This window comes from Brachyhypopomus gauderio, chromosome 12 (assembly GCF_052324685.1).
Source record: "Brachyhypopomus gauderio isolate BG-103 chromosome 12, BGAUD_0.2, whole genome shotgun sequence".
In the NCBI taxonomy this organism is placed as follows: Eukaryota; Metazoa; Chordata; class Actinopteri; order Gymnotiformes; family Hypopomidae; genus Brachyhypopomus; species Brachyhypopomus gauderio.
In genome coordinates, this window is record NC_135222.1 from 6570507 (window position 1) to 6584350 (window position 13844).

Here is a 13844-nt window from a genome sequence, read left to right on the forward strand (position 1 = left end):
AAACATATTCATCAGGGAGGAAAGAGTTCTAAAACTATGTACACTGACGAAAGAGGCTTCTACATCACGAAAGTATGCTAATGAGAGTAAGAAATTATGAAAACATGAATTACCACATTCATAAATGGAATTTATTTAATATATTCAAGTCAACACAGTTGAACGAACAAAAATAATAATTAGAACCCTATCCATCCTGTTGCGACACGACTGGTAAACCTACAGTATTTACAACTGGAGACCAGGCTGTCAGGGTAACTGTACAGTGCTGTTGGTCGGTTGGGGAGTCTGACTGAGCACGGGAAGTTCACTATGGTGACAACATCAGTGAAGATTTCATGCAGACGTATCTCCGCTCTTCTCCTCATGCATTGTGATCTACATCAACGATTAAAAACAAACAAAAACAACAACAAAAACAAGCATGGATCCTGTGCTCATTCATCTCCCCATGTGGTTGTGCATATTAAAACTACAAAATAAAGGGAAAATAAATTTACAGGGTGAGAAAAACAGTCCCAAAACACTCTTTGGAATCCATGGCGGTTGTATTTTTATAGCAGGCACTCGTGGTCATGCGTTTTGGGTGTTCCTCCCCCCTCGACCCTCCCGCTAGACTCTCTTACCCCTGTCCCACCCTCCTGCTAGGCTCTCTTACCACTGTCCCACCCTCACGCTAGGCTTTCTTCATCTTTCCGCTGTGAGCAGTTCCATTCTCATGGTGCTTCTTTCCATTGGTCAGGCCGTTCTCACAGTGCATCCCATTGGTGTGAGAAAGTGGCCCTGCGCCGTTGGGGAAGGTGGCGGCTCCGTTGGCCAGTGCGCTCTTGGACTTCCCGTTTTGACTGGTCTGCTCAGTAACTTTGGGAAGCCGCTTGCCCTTGATGTACGCCTGGTACCAGAAGTTGGAGAAGAGGATGAAGAAGAAGGTTCCATAAATCCAAACGAGGTGGATGAACATCGGCACCTGATAATCACAGCTGTCCATGAAGTAATACTGAGTAGCATGAAGGGACACCAGTACGAACTGCACCTGTAGAAACAGGAAGAGCAGCGAAGGATGAGGTCATGGGAAACCCATCTCAGGTCATAGTCATCTAATGGTCATTTTATCAAACGTTTCGCCATATCTCCATTTTAGTTTGAAGCCATTTTCTCTACAATTGTTAAATCACTGGTATATGTTTACCCAATATTCTGAGTATATAGACAGGTTCTTCAGATGACTAGTGGAATATCAGCCATATAAAGTTATAAACACTCTCCATGACCTCTTCTGACTGCTCCCACAATGCACCAAACAACCCCTAAACGTCTCTGATACTCGAGACTGCTTGAAAAGTGGCAAAGTGCCCTGGGAGGATTCCGAGGCTCAGACTATACGCAAATCTTCACTCTTCCATGCTGAAAATGTGTGTCAAGTACATAGTGCAACAGATCTCTGGTTACAGCAGTCTATAAAAGGACAGGACCACTTTGCACTTCAAAGTCATTCTCGTCCCAGCCTGTCAAGACTGCAGGCATTTAGTATATATCAAGTTAAGTTACGTATATCAAGTTAAGTGTAGGTGGCCTTGCAATGCTTGCTTCTTTCCTGTAAGAACGTGGTTCAGCCAAACTGACTTCATTCATTTCCCACTAACCCAGTTATTGAATCCCGGGTGCGAGACAGGTCTGTCCCCACGCTGCTACACAGGCGGCTCAATGGGGGGAGATCTGAACTACAGCGCTATGATCATTAAACTATGGCCATTACATTACCAGCTGAATGGCGGTCATGTATTTCTTCCACCAGAGGTATTTCTGGAAGCGTGGCCCTGCGGCAGAAAGGCCGTAGTAGAAGTACATGATGACGTGGACGACAGAGTTGACCATGGCATGGAACGATCCCATTCCACCTGTAGAGACATTCAGAAGTCACACACAGACACCCTACACCCAACACGCCTTCTGCACAACAACGAGTACATATTTTGACTGGAAGCAACACCACTTTAAACAAGCTGAGATTGACCATGAAGGTCTCGCTCACCAGGAGCAAAGCTAACGCCCCACCACCAGGTCCAGGGCATGATGGAATGATGAAAGATGTGGAGGAACGAAATCTGGCTTTGTTTCTTACGCAGCACGAAAAACACCTGCAGAGATAAAACAAACCAAATCACAAACAAACAATAGATCCAAATATCCAAATACAAACCAAATAGATCAAAACACTTGACATTCAAATACGTAGCTAGCAGTAATCACTGATCCTACCGTATCCATGAGCTCAATGAACTTTGAGAACAGGAAGAGCCAGGCCACTCTGACCATCTGCCAAAAAAGGTTTTACATGTAAGGCATGTTTCAGGTGAGGACTTTAATCCCATTTTGAGTAGTTCAGGTGTGGCTGTATAGGCAAAAAGTACAAGTTGGTCTACAAATGGTATAGAAGATGAAATCTTACCCTCAGTCCTTGAGGGCTGTCAGAGTAATCGCATGGATCACATCTCCATGTATATCCTGTGGCCCAACCAGACATCAGGAACTACAGAGAAAAACATCAAAAGGTAAAAAAGTTTCTATTTAGCAATGGCCGTTGTTGGAGATGCCAATAGTGTGCGCCTGTACGTGGATGGACCACCGCTCTTCAGCTCACCTCGTACACGATAAAGGTAGACAGGAACACCAAGGAGAAGTTGTAGATGATCATAGGCCCTTTCAGCTGGAATGGTTTGCGGTTGGCCATTATCCGAGGGCCCGCGTACAGTACGAAGAAGATGTAGAGAAGCAAAATTGCAGTCATGTTGACTGGACTCTCCATCAGCAGGTAACCCTTCACCCTTGGGTCTGGACAGGAGACGCCACAGAGCAGAACACACATTCATCAACCCTTATAGAACATGTAGAATCGTGTGTGATGTTTGATACTTCTGGGTTCGATTCTCCTAGTTTGATGCCTGAATTGGGTTTTCTAAAGTAACGTAATTGGAATTGCATTCAAGCTAGAGCTTCATACGTGTACAAGATCATTTCTTGTGCACATACCTCTCAACGACAGGAGATGGTCATACACCTCCGTCGCTCTCTCACGGACTGTCTCCAACATCTTTAGCACCTTGTGAACAACTGCTGTCTAGGAAAAAAAAAAACGAGCTGTGGAAACACACAAACAACAAACACGGTAATTAGCTGTTGTAGTCCACGTTCAGCGAGGATTTCACAGGTTCACACATGCTGTGAATAATTACGCTTCATTAGGTTATGCCCTTGGGAGACTTTGGGCCTTGACACAGAAACCACCCTGTGAAAGGCACGGGAGAGTACAGCTGGAGTGAAAGGCTCATCACAATGACCTGCACGCTGCAGACATGTGATACGCCTGCCTGGAAAAAACGCGTATGAGGTTAACTAGCAACTCGAACCTCACCCTCCTCCATGGACACACCACTTGCTTTCTTCTCTCAGCAGACATGGCCTGATGCTGTTAGGGAGGAGCTACAGCTGGGAAGCAAACAATGCGCAGATTGAGCACTTTGGGGTGTGTGTGTGTGTGTGTGTGTGTGTGTGTGTGCGCGCGCACGAGCGTTCCTTCCCTGCTCCAGCACGGCTGACTCATGAAGCGAAGTGTGAGCTGGCTTAACCTTTAGCTCTGTAAAACAAATACGGTCTGCTTCTTTAACTACAACAATGAAAGCGTCTCAGGAATGAACTTCTGGAAGGCAATAACCATTCCGTTACATGCCCCAAGCCCCAAGGTTGGGCTGTGTGACATCACTCATATCACCCTGGTTAACTACTGTGGTTTAAGCAAACACGGGCGGGGCGCAGGTGTGGCTTAGGCAACAAACCAACAGACAGAGGGCAAAGTCAGTAGAACAGAATCGTCCCTGGACTCTCTGAGCACCCGTGTCCGCAGCGGAGCAAACGTGTGATGGCAACAGGCATGGAAGACCCGGGCAACGGACACGCTACCGTGTGAAGCCACGACCACGAGGCCTCCGCTTGCGTCCCTGCCGGCCATCGCGCCTCGAGCGGCAAAACCGCTCACCTTGCCTCTGGTGGACTCACCTGCAGTCATTTACCACAGAGACCATTCGTTCTCAACAGGGCTGTTGACATTACATTTTGCCTATATCACATTTACAAAAGCAACAAAGAATCTAAGGAATTTCTTCGTTACACACGAACTGGAATGTTGGTATGGAGGTTGACCATGACTTGATCTTTGACGTTGACATCAAAGCAGCATCAGTAAGGAGTTCGGTATCACACTTCAGAATGTGGCAAGGGTTCCTGTACTGTAGTAAAAGATGTAGAAGATTGCACAGAAACGCACAAGGTATAGAGAAACAGGATGTGCCGGCCAGAGATCCTCTGTTGTGCAATCAAGACTACTCATGAAGAACCTCCGTCTGAAAAACTTGATTGTTTGCCAAAATATTTCATGGATTTCATAGTTTGGATTGGAAAGGAACTGGCCACAAGTGCTATCTTTAACTCCAGCACTGGTCACCAGTAGCACAGGAATTAGTTACATTCTCTTATCTCAGATCAAACCGGAGTCTGCCACTGTTATCTCTGACGTTAATTACATCCAAGCACAACAGACCGGTTTGCACATATAGCAGTCTGTGGAAGTCCGTGGATTATCACGCACGAGTGCTATCTGAGCTGATATGAGAATGGCTGGCATAGGCCCGCACCAGAGCATAATGGCCGACATTATCAAGCAGCTTCGCGTTCAGCCGGCCGCTGATACCCACGACTGGACCGTGTTGGCTCACCTGCACATAGCAGGTTAAGTCACTTTGCGTCCTTCATCCCACAGTCTTGCGTATCTTTGTAAGCGGAATGTGAGAATTGCAGTGTTGGTTTCACAAGAAAACCATATTAGCTTGTAATCAAATATTACAAAAACCACAGTTATTCTAATACAAGGCAAACAAAGGAAACCCATAACCCACACCCAGGTGCAAGGCGATATCAAGGGTGTGAGTGCTTATTAATGTGTAAACATTGGGCAATGTTTATCAGAGTTACTGCTACCTACAATACATCTCGCCCCTTTATCCAACTTTAACCACAGCCCTTGGCTTAACAGAGCTTTTTCACAGAGTGCTGTACTCCCAGGAGAGCAAGACAGAAACAGGTGTGCAGGTGTTCCTCTAATCTCCACACCTACATGGACGGACACACATACATACCTGCCCTCACCTGACCTAGTCCAGTCTGACACCACAGTCACAAGTCTTATCATTCTGTTCTGACGAGGAACACGACAGAAAGATTAGGGAGTTATACGCCGAGGTGGAATTCCAGAAAACCTTACGAAAGAGAGGGTTAACCCTGAGGGGGAAGGAGTGCTTCCTCACGCCGTGTCTGGGGTCGGGTGAAGACAACGTCCTGTGGAGAACCATGACCAGAAGGTCACTTCAAGCTGGTGCATTATGTTACAGTTGTTGCATCAAACGAGCAGCAATGTCTCAATGAGTCTGATAGAAGGCCATGAAAGAGTTAGGCGGAACTGACCGATGATTTAACTGAATAAAGCCAAACAAGGACACCAACACACCCTCCAATTACAACGTTTAACACTGTAGAGGGGGTGTTGACATTTCCCTACAGAGCCACTAGCTAAATCCACGGTTTCGTGGCTGTCCTGGCCCCAGACAGGGCGTGAGCGGGAGGCTCGTGGATATGCTAGAACAGGTTCGGAGGGAACACGCATACAGACATCACACACTAAGGCCAAAAGCCTCTGTGAAAGAGCAATCCAGTCGAAAGAGATGAGTACAGCGCACATACATTTGGATGTTATGACCTTTGGTACACACCAACTTATAAAATGATAAAATGACAGAAGAAAGAGAAAGAGAGAGATACCTTACATAAGACCACTTGTTCTTATTGAGAAAAATGAAAAATATAAATATAACCATGAACTTTTCCATGAACTTTTGGTTTGTTTTTTTTTTTTGCTTTGTGTCCAAAGTTAGATACTTATAAATCGTATGACGCCAGTATTAGTCAAACATTGGAGGGAAAAACAAAAAACCTTCACGTGCCTTGTGTCCAAGTGGACATGTGATCACACGAGCCCGGGTGCTGCACCGGCGCCTCAGCCCTGTGAACGCTGCCTGTGTAACCTCACCGTGAGGCGTGAAATGACACGCTTGTCACTGCAGACAGAGGAACCACCCTGCTGACCACTGGGCTGTCATGTGATTATGGTCCATCTGGGTAAAGAGGATCCAAAAACCACAGGCCCTCAACCTCCCAGTCACATGAGTCAAAACAACAAGAGTCATTTCCCAAGAGGTTTTTCCTGACTGTGAAAGTTTCGAGTTTGAGCTTCTGTACTATGGGGGAGGGGGGGGGGGGGGGGGGGGGCATCATACTTTGAGCAACAGGCACCCTGTCAATGAATCATGCAGGAGGAAATAAAGCAGCAACCACGGTTTTAAAGTTAATGATGAACAGAAGGGAGGAGAGGAGGGGATCCCAGACAGTCATTAGGCAAACACACAGCACAGCATCTGCTAACGGGCGTGACCGCTACAGCGAAGGCAATCTAAAACAAACACACCAGAGAGAGGGGGGAAAAGTCACCGCCCAGCAACCAGACGCAATGCACAGGACCCAGTGGAGGGGGGGGGGTTAAGCAAGAGGAGGAGGAGGGGGCAAATCAGCGGTGTGCAAGAGGGAAAGTTTGGGAATGTGATACGGGTAGAAGCTGTCACACCTGAGCTACCTCAGTGTGACAGTAAAGTTCCACTCACCTTTGGATCAGCCTTCCTGTTCTCCCTCGGAGAGACGGCTTGCCGAGTTCCGTTTTTGCGAGCGACACTCTCCGCCTCGGCTCCGACGGAAAACGAGGCCTGGGTGTCCGCGGAGAGAGCGTGAAAGAGGGAGAGAAAGGAGAAGTAGTGGAGAGGGAGAGACAAGGAGGGAAAGAGTGAGTGCTTCCACAGAGTAACTGGTACTGCTGGCCTGCTAGTCTCCGCCCACCCTGACTCACCCGGTGGATGAATAACTGCCTCACAGACTGCGAGAGGAAAAAAAAGGCGGGTGTGTGTGTGTGTGTGTGTGTGTGGGCACGTGCATGTGTATGTGTGTGTGTGCGCACAAGTGCAAAGGAGTAAAAGCAAGAGGAGGAAGAATTTCAGCGTGGCGTGGCAGAGCAGGCTTCCTATGAATGACGGCAGTCAAACAGAAAAGCAGACGTGTAGCTGGATAGCTACGGACAGCTGTCGCTATCAAACTTGTCTGTATGAGCCTAGACCAAGAACTGCCTCACAGAAGAAGCTGCCTCCCTACTCCTGTTCCCCTCCTCCCTCTGCCCTGTCCCGCCCCGCCCCAGTCAGGGAGTGTGGCCGGGACCGTGGGGCGACTCTCCCAGCCCGGTCTGCGGCCCCTGCGCCGTCCTTGAGCCGAGGACACGAAATCAGTGGCCGTTCTGTTGTGGTGAAGAGGCCCATTGTTCTGAGGGCAGGGGAAGGAACACAGAAGCACACGCTGCCACACAAAGCCGTCGCACACGGACCCTCCGAACCCACGGAACAGTCACACATGTCCAAGCCCCCCTCAGCAGCCGTGTCGCACTGACCCAATAACCGAAAGCATCAAAGCACCAAACAGCCAAACTAAGTAAACCATGAAGCGTGAATGACGGGGAACGCACAGCGATAACAAAAGGGGAACAAAAACAAGACAATGAGACTAAATACCATGAATGTGCGTGTTCTGCTGGAGAGCTGCACCGTCTAATTAATATGACGACTGACGGTGCCTATAGTAACTCTGATGCCATCACGGAGAGACGTCAGCACCTAACAGTTACTCAGCAGGATCTACGGCCACAAAGGCATAACTCTAATGTTTCAGTCCAGATCGAAATGATGGAGTCATCATGCCGCCCACATGGTTTTTTTTTTTTTTTTTTTTTTGCAGATAGGAAACTAGCCACGCGCGGGTGGACGGAACGTAAGATTTAGCGACAGTGTTAACTGTGGATGTTTGTTTCAGTTACTCATTGCTCATGAGCAGAGCCAAACCTTCACGAAATGACTTGCGAGCAAAGGTCGAAGGTGACATATACTAGATGAAGGATGAGCCCGTTGAGTCTCGAGGGCCGGCCTGCGGGGGGGAAGAGTGGTGGTATCAGGTGCTCCCTTTCCACCGACACAAACAGAGCTGTTGGTATTGTGCAGATGAGTTTATCAGGCAGCCGGAGCCTGTCAAACCAGTCTCTCTACCCCCCAGAGGATGAACGAGTCAGAGAGGGAGAGAATACAGGAGCCAGGAGAGAAACAGAGCTGCTCCCTTCTCTCTCTCTCTCTCTCTCTCTCTCTCTCTCTCTCTCTCTCTCTCTCTCTCTCTCTCTCTCTCTCTCTCCCTTCTCTCTCTCTCTCTCTCTCTCTCTCTCTCTCTCTCTCTCTCTCTCCCTTCTCTCTCTCTCTCTCTCTCTCTCTCTCTCTCTCTCTCTCTCTCTCCCTTCTCTCTCTCTCTCTCTCTCTCTCTCTCTCTCTCTCTCTCCCTTCTCTCTCTCTCTCTCTCTCTCTCTCTCTCTCTCTCTCTCTCTCTCTCCGCCCCACCTGCCAGCCGAGCAAGCCTCGCTGGAAAAAAGACCCACCTCTTCTCTCTCTCCGCCCCATGTGCACACGCCAGTGCAAAAAAAACGCAAACCATCTTTGGTAGTAGAAATATTCCCTTCATACCCGAAAGCAATGCCTGGCTGGTTCTGGACCAGTCTAGACTGTTCTTGCCCTCTTCAGCTACTGTCATGTTTAATGATCAAACCCTTTAAAGCATCATTCATACACCACGAAGTGTTACACTTTCAATAGAGTCTGATGATGTAAACCATTTGAAATAAATGTGACCATGTGGCAAATGACAACATCTAATTGATCATTTCTCGTTATTTTGCTCACTTATCAGACCCATGATGACACACCTACCATTAGACTATTAATCCTGCAAACCAAACACTCTGGACTAATTTTACAGATGAATTTGCAGCAATAAATAAGTTACTCCATCAAATGGGGCAATATGTTCTGAACAATAGTATAGGTATAGGAAATAGATGAATCTAGGTACTGAAATAAGTCTGCCATGAGTTATAAGGCTAGTTGAGCAGCCTGTGGAGGCACACGTCACCCCTTCGCCCCCTCCATCCCTCTCTCAGCCTCCAGGTCAGCTAAACACTACAAGTATTTCATAGGTTAAAATCATGAAAATAGCTTTCCACATTCCATCAAGTCTTACGAGGATACACTTGCTCAACACCGAGACATTTTACTTTTTTTTAGCCCACAGTCAACACCCCCCCCCCCCCCCCCTAAAACTAACACACACACACACATAAAACACATAAAATCCATAAAACTAACACACACACACACACACACACACACACACACAGTCAAACATTTGGACACAGCTGACAATGTATGTTCTTTACAGTCTTTAAGGCATTTTTAGCTAATGATTTATGCTTAAATTTGCTTCCAAGACAAATATAAATAGTTAATGTTGATGGCTTATATATGACTTCTTTTTCCAAACAATGTATACAGTATATAATTAAAATAATAATAATAATAATAATAATAATAATAATAATAATAATGAAATTGAATTGCCTCCTCAAACAATTTTGCCCCTCATCCTACAAGTGCTCAGTCCCTGAGATTGTGTTCAGGGCATCCCAGGTGCTGCCACATGAAGACAGTTAAGAACACATAGAGCAGAGCATCAACCCAAACTGTCCAGTCATGGGTGGCTCTGAAGAACTTTACAATCTACAGCCATCTATTAAACCATCCATTTTGGTTTAACAGCATAGTTAAATATTATTTCATTATTTTTATATGCTTACTGTTTTGTAAAATGTAGAAAATCTTAAAAAAATAAATAAACTAGGCGTGTCCAAAGATTTGACTGGTAGCTTTTATATATATATGAGTACTTGATGATGATTTCAAACATCTAGAGATGCTCTACTCTCAATATTCTGGAATATCTGACTAGAATAGAGGGTCCAATGTCAAAAAGGGTCATCTTGGTGTAAAAACGTTCACATGTAATGGATCTAATTTTTTACGATTCTATATGCAGTGCCTTTCCGCCCTTCGAACAGGATGAACACACACACACACACACACACACACACACACACACACACACACACACACAGCTACCTTAGTGCAAGCTCTCACATTTCAACTGCTCTCCGGGCCCTAACAATACAGTCAAAGTCAAGGGGTGGTTGTGTGACGCTAGCTGAACTCCAATGACATACTTTTATTTTGTCTTTAATGGTGACAGGAAGACACTTTTTGGTCAAGGTACGTTGATAGCACTGTTAAATTAGATTAAAATATAAATATTGTTAAACAATGTATACAGTGTATACTTTATACAATTTATAAAGTGCGGATGGATATTTTCTCCATTTCCAATAGAGAGACTGTTGGAACATATTGAAACTAGGCAAGAGGAGGTAGGATATTGATATCAAAACTGTTAATATTCCTCATACTCTGTAATCATACTCAACTACATTCAAGTCATTCTTCCTCACGGTCCATGCACCATAACTCTTTCCTCAATGTATTCTGTCAGTCAAGTTTGGTAAGTGTTATTTTAAACCGGTTGGTTAATTGCTGAGCAAGAATTTGTCCCCTTGTTTGTGAATTACATGAATGATGTTGAGCCCAACATCAAATGTTGACATGCACACTCCCTGCTCGAGATACACACTGCCTGCTCGAGATACACACTCACTGCTCGAGATACACACTCACTGCTCGAGATACACACTCACTGCTCCCTGCTAGTTGCAGAAGAGGGACGAAGAGCTGTAGCACCTGACAGTGGCATAACCTTCCTGCCATGTGTTTCTTTATTTAGGCAAGTCATCTCTCCTCTGACACAGCAAATTCATTTAAATTAAGAGGAACTCCTCCTAAAATTATTAGAGAAAACAAACAAATAAACCAATAACTTGGAATGTAGAGAGCTCAGGTTTTGGCTCAGGTTTGACAGATTAAGAAAAATGGTAAGTCTTACTCATTCTTGTACTTGCATCTATGGTACTCATCTGTGGAATGAGCTTGTAGGTGTTGGGAATGATTGTATTCTCTGGTATGAGTGGCATTAACTCAAATGACAAGTTTAATTGAGATCTGATAACATACCTGGAATAGAACACTCTAGGCTTAACAACTTACTTTCATCTGGCCTGTATTCCAGATGTGCTGTAAATCACTCCTGAATTACCCCTTTGACCTCAATTCCAAGATAACACTGATATTTGTGACCATGTACCGCAAATCAATAACACAAACTTAGAATTCTTAAAAATGATAATGATCATATAATCAAACCTATTACTAGCATGGGTTGACACTTATTTTTAGATGCTATTCTGCAGATTAATCTGTGTGTTTGGTGCTTTAACAATTACAACTACTTACATTTATTAGGACAGACTGGAAACAAGTTTAATGTCCTAATTTCTCTCGTGTAGATTTATGTGTCACATGGCTGTGTGTAAGCATTCTGGTTGGCTTAGCCCCTGTATTTACCAAAAACTCAAAATAAGATCAGACATTCAAGGTGCCACCACATGGTACGTTCCTCCAGGCAATGTTGCGAGCACTACACTGGTACACAACTGCTTCACTTTTCCAAATAAACACAAAAACAGAGCAATATTCCAGTTTACAAACTGACACAGCTACTGTATAAAACATGACAGTGCTTGTCAGAGTAATGAGAGGGTCTGATTTGTTATTACAATCCAATTACTTTATGTGTGTGGTTATTCTGAACATAGGAGGAATTAGTGGACGTCACTTGTTCATCATTTACAATTACAGGATCTTTCGCAAGGTCAACGGACAGAGTGACTTCATCTGCACAGGAAATGCCTAAAACAGGCTGATGTCTGGCTTTCTCCATTTCATTAACGATTAAGAACTGAATAAGGATTAGGACGCGTCCTTTTGGAAGTCAAATTACGTTCATGTACTTAAAGCTCAGGTTTGAGCACACACACACACACACACACACACACACACACACACACACACACACACACACACCATGCTCTCACACCCACACGTTTACAGAGTCAACAGTGGTCTCTGAATAGCTGGTATTCAACTACAGCAAACATGACCAGCGGGTCTCATTAAGTTCCAAGTTTGTGTTTCAAACATTACAGTGTGGAAAATGTCACCTTGCCATCTCAATTTCAACTGCTACACATATTCTGACTATTAAATGTCAGAAATAATGCTACACAAACTGATGAGTGACTCATCAGATAATATGGACGCAGCACTTTGTGATTCAGTCATTCAGATATATCAAACAATGCCGAACAAACCCTAACCCAGTGATATAGTCCCGTTAAAGTAGTAGGTAAAAGTGCACCCATGATGTAGGCTACACAAGATAAATACCTGAACGTGTGACAGCAAACGCAAGTGACTTAGAGACGCCAATCACATCTTTACAAAGGCGGGATGAGTTCAGTTTTGGACTTCATTCAAAACTTCACGTTTCCCAGCTAAGCCATGTGTGAAGCAGCGTGTTCTCCACTAAGAAGAAAGCAACAGTATAGTCGCAGGTAAGGATTAAACTTTGTAGAGGACCGACGTGTTAGAAACAATATTTGAGTACGGAACTGTCGACCTTGACTCTCTTGATGTGGTTGATCTTCTAGTCAAGCATCCCTGTGCAACAAACATGGTGTGCCCTAAACACATGAACCTGCCCGGTAAAACGCTGCGCTGAGGGGAAAAAAAGCTACCAAAACCATTTGCTGAAGCTTCTGGAAGATTATTATTATCATTTGTACATGTACAGTAAACGAGCCTACCTGGTATGGAGTTCGTCCTGTACGTCCGTGAGGAGGAAATACGCAGCACTGCCGCCCCGCCGGTGTGACCAGCACATTGAGTCAAAGCCCGACTGAGGAGAAGTGGGCGGCCAGTGTGGGGAAAGGTGTAGACGAGACTTCTAGGACGGCTTCACAAGACGACCAAACACCGTGGTTTATTTAACCGAAACACATTTTACCTAAGCAGTTTTACTCCAGCACAATTCAGTTCTCCTCACTGGAGAAGAAGTGCCGCTGCGTTACTGTTACTGGGCTACACCCGGGAATCCCCTCACAACCATTTCGTACATTTTAATTTCGCTGTGGTAGTTTAGTCCATCATCCGTAAAATATCGACAACGTCGATGAGTTTATTTTCAAATCTCTATAAAGTAATGCTATGCCGATATCGATACTCATGCTAGTCGATATGTTATACCCATAAAAATACTCTTTAGCGTTCTTGTTTAGATAAGGGAAATCCTGCACGCGCAATTGTGCACCCACGCCCTTTTTCAATCTAACAGGAACTTCCTATTTTACACAATTCATAAAAGCCCGCTCAATTGTTTCAAAACCTTTGATTATATCCCTAGTTACTCTTCACATCTAATATCCAGTCTAATATCCTTAAGTAACATCATAAGTATTAAAGAAGAGTTAATTTGGGTTGTTTACCTTGATCTGCTACTTGTTAGCATTATATCGACATGTGATTTTAACAGATATAAATGCATGCACACTTATTTGTATGTATTTATTATATAGGAATTTATTTTCTTATGTCAAAGGTTTAATTCTTAGAAGTAAATGTTAGGATTAGAAGTATCAAAACTCAGTATCCACCTGCAATTTCTTACATCACATCCCTGGGCAGATCAGTATAAAAGCAGATTTAAACCTTTTAAGTTGTTGTTGCCAAGCTTTGGTGGTCTGACATGCAGTGGCGGAGCCAAAGGGGGGG

General features: G+C 44.7%; 1 protein-coding gene across 8 annotated transcripts; it reads right to left on the reverse strand.

Annotated features, from left to right (window-relative positions):
- Window positions 1–109: 109 nt before the first annotated feature.
- elovl1b (ELOVL fatty acid elongase 1b) lies at window positions 110–13319 on the reverse strand. Of its 8 annotated transcripts, none has more exons than XM_077024707.1 (10): window positions 12881–13318; window positions 6765–6863; window positions 6051–6221; window positions 3031–3138; window positions 2642–2832; window positions 2450–2530; window positions 2260–2316; window positions 2033–2138; window positions 1762–1898; window positions 110–1033 (listed from the first exon to the last, which is right to left on the reverse strand). In XM_077024707.1, exons 4-10 carry the CDS (start codon window positions 3089–3091, stop codon window positions 677–679), a joined length of 990 nt encoding a protein of 329 aa, XP_076880822.1. In that variant the 5' UTR covers window positions 3092–3138; window positions 6051–6221; window positions 6765–6863; window positions 12881–13318; the 3' UTR covers window positions 110–676. The 8 variants fall into 8 exon arrangements, with proteins under 8 accessions (XP_076880822.1, XP_076880823.1, XP_076880825.1 ...); XM_077024708.1 differs by lacking the exon at window positions 12881–13318 and adding an exon at window positions 12462–12580; XM_077024710.1 differs by lacking the exon at window positions 6051–6221 and having other exon boundaries at window positions 3031–3118; window positions 12881–13319.
- Window positions 13320–13844: the final 525 nt, after the last annotated feature.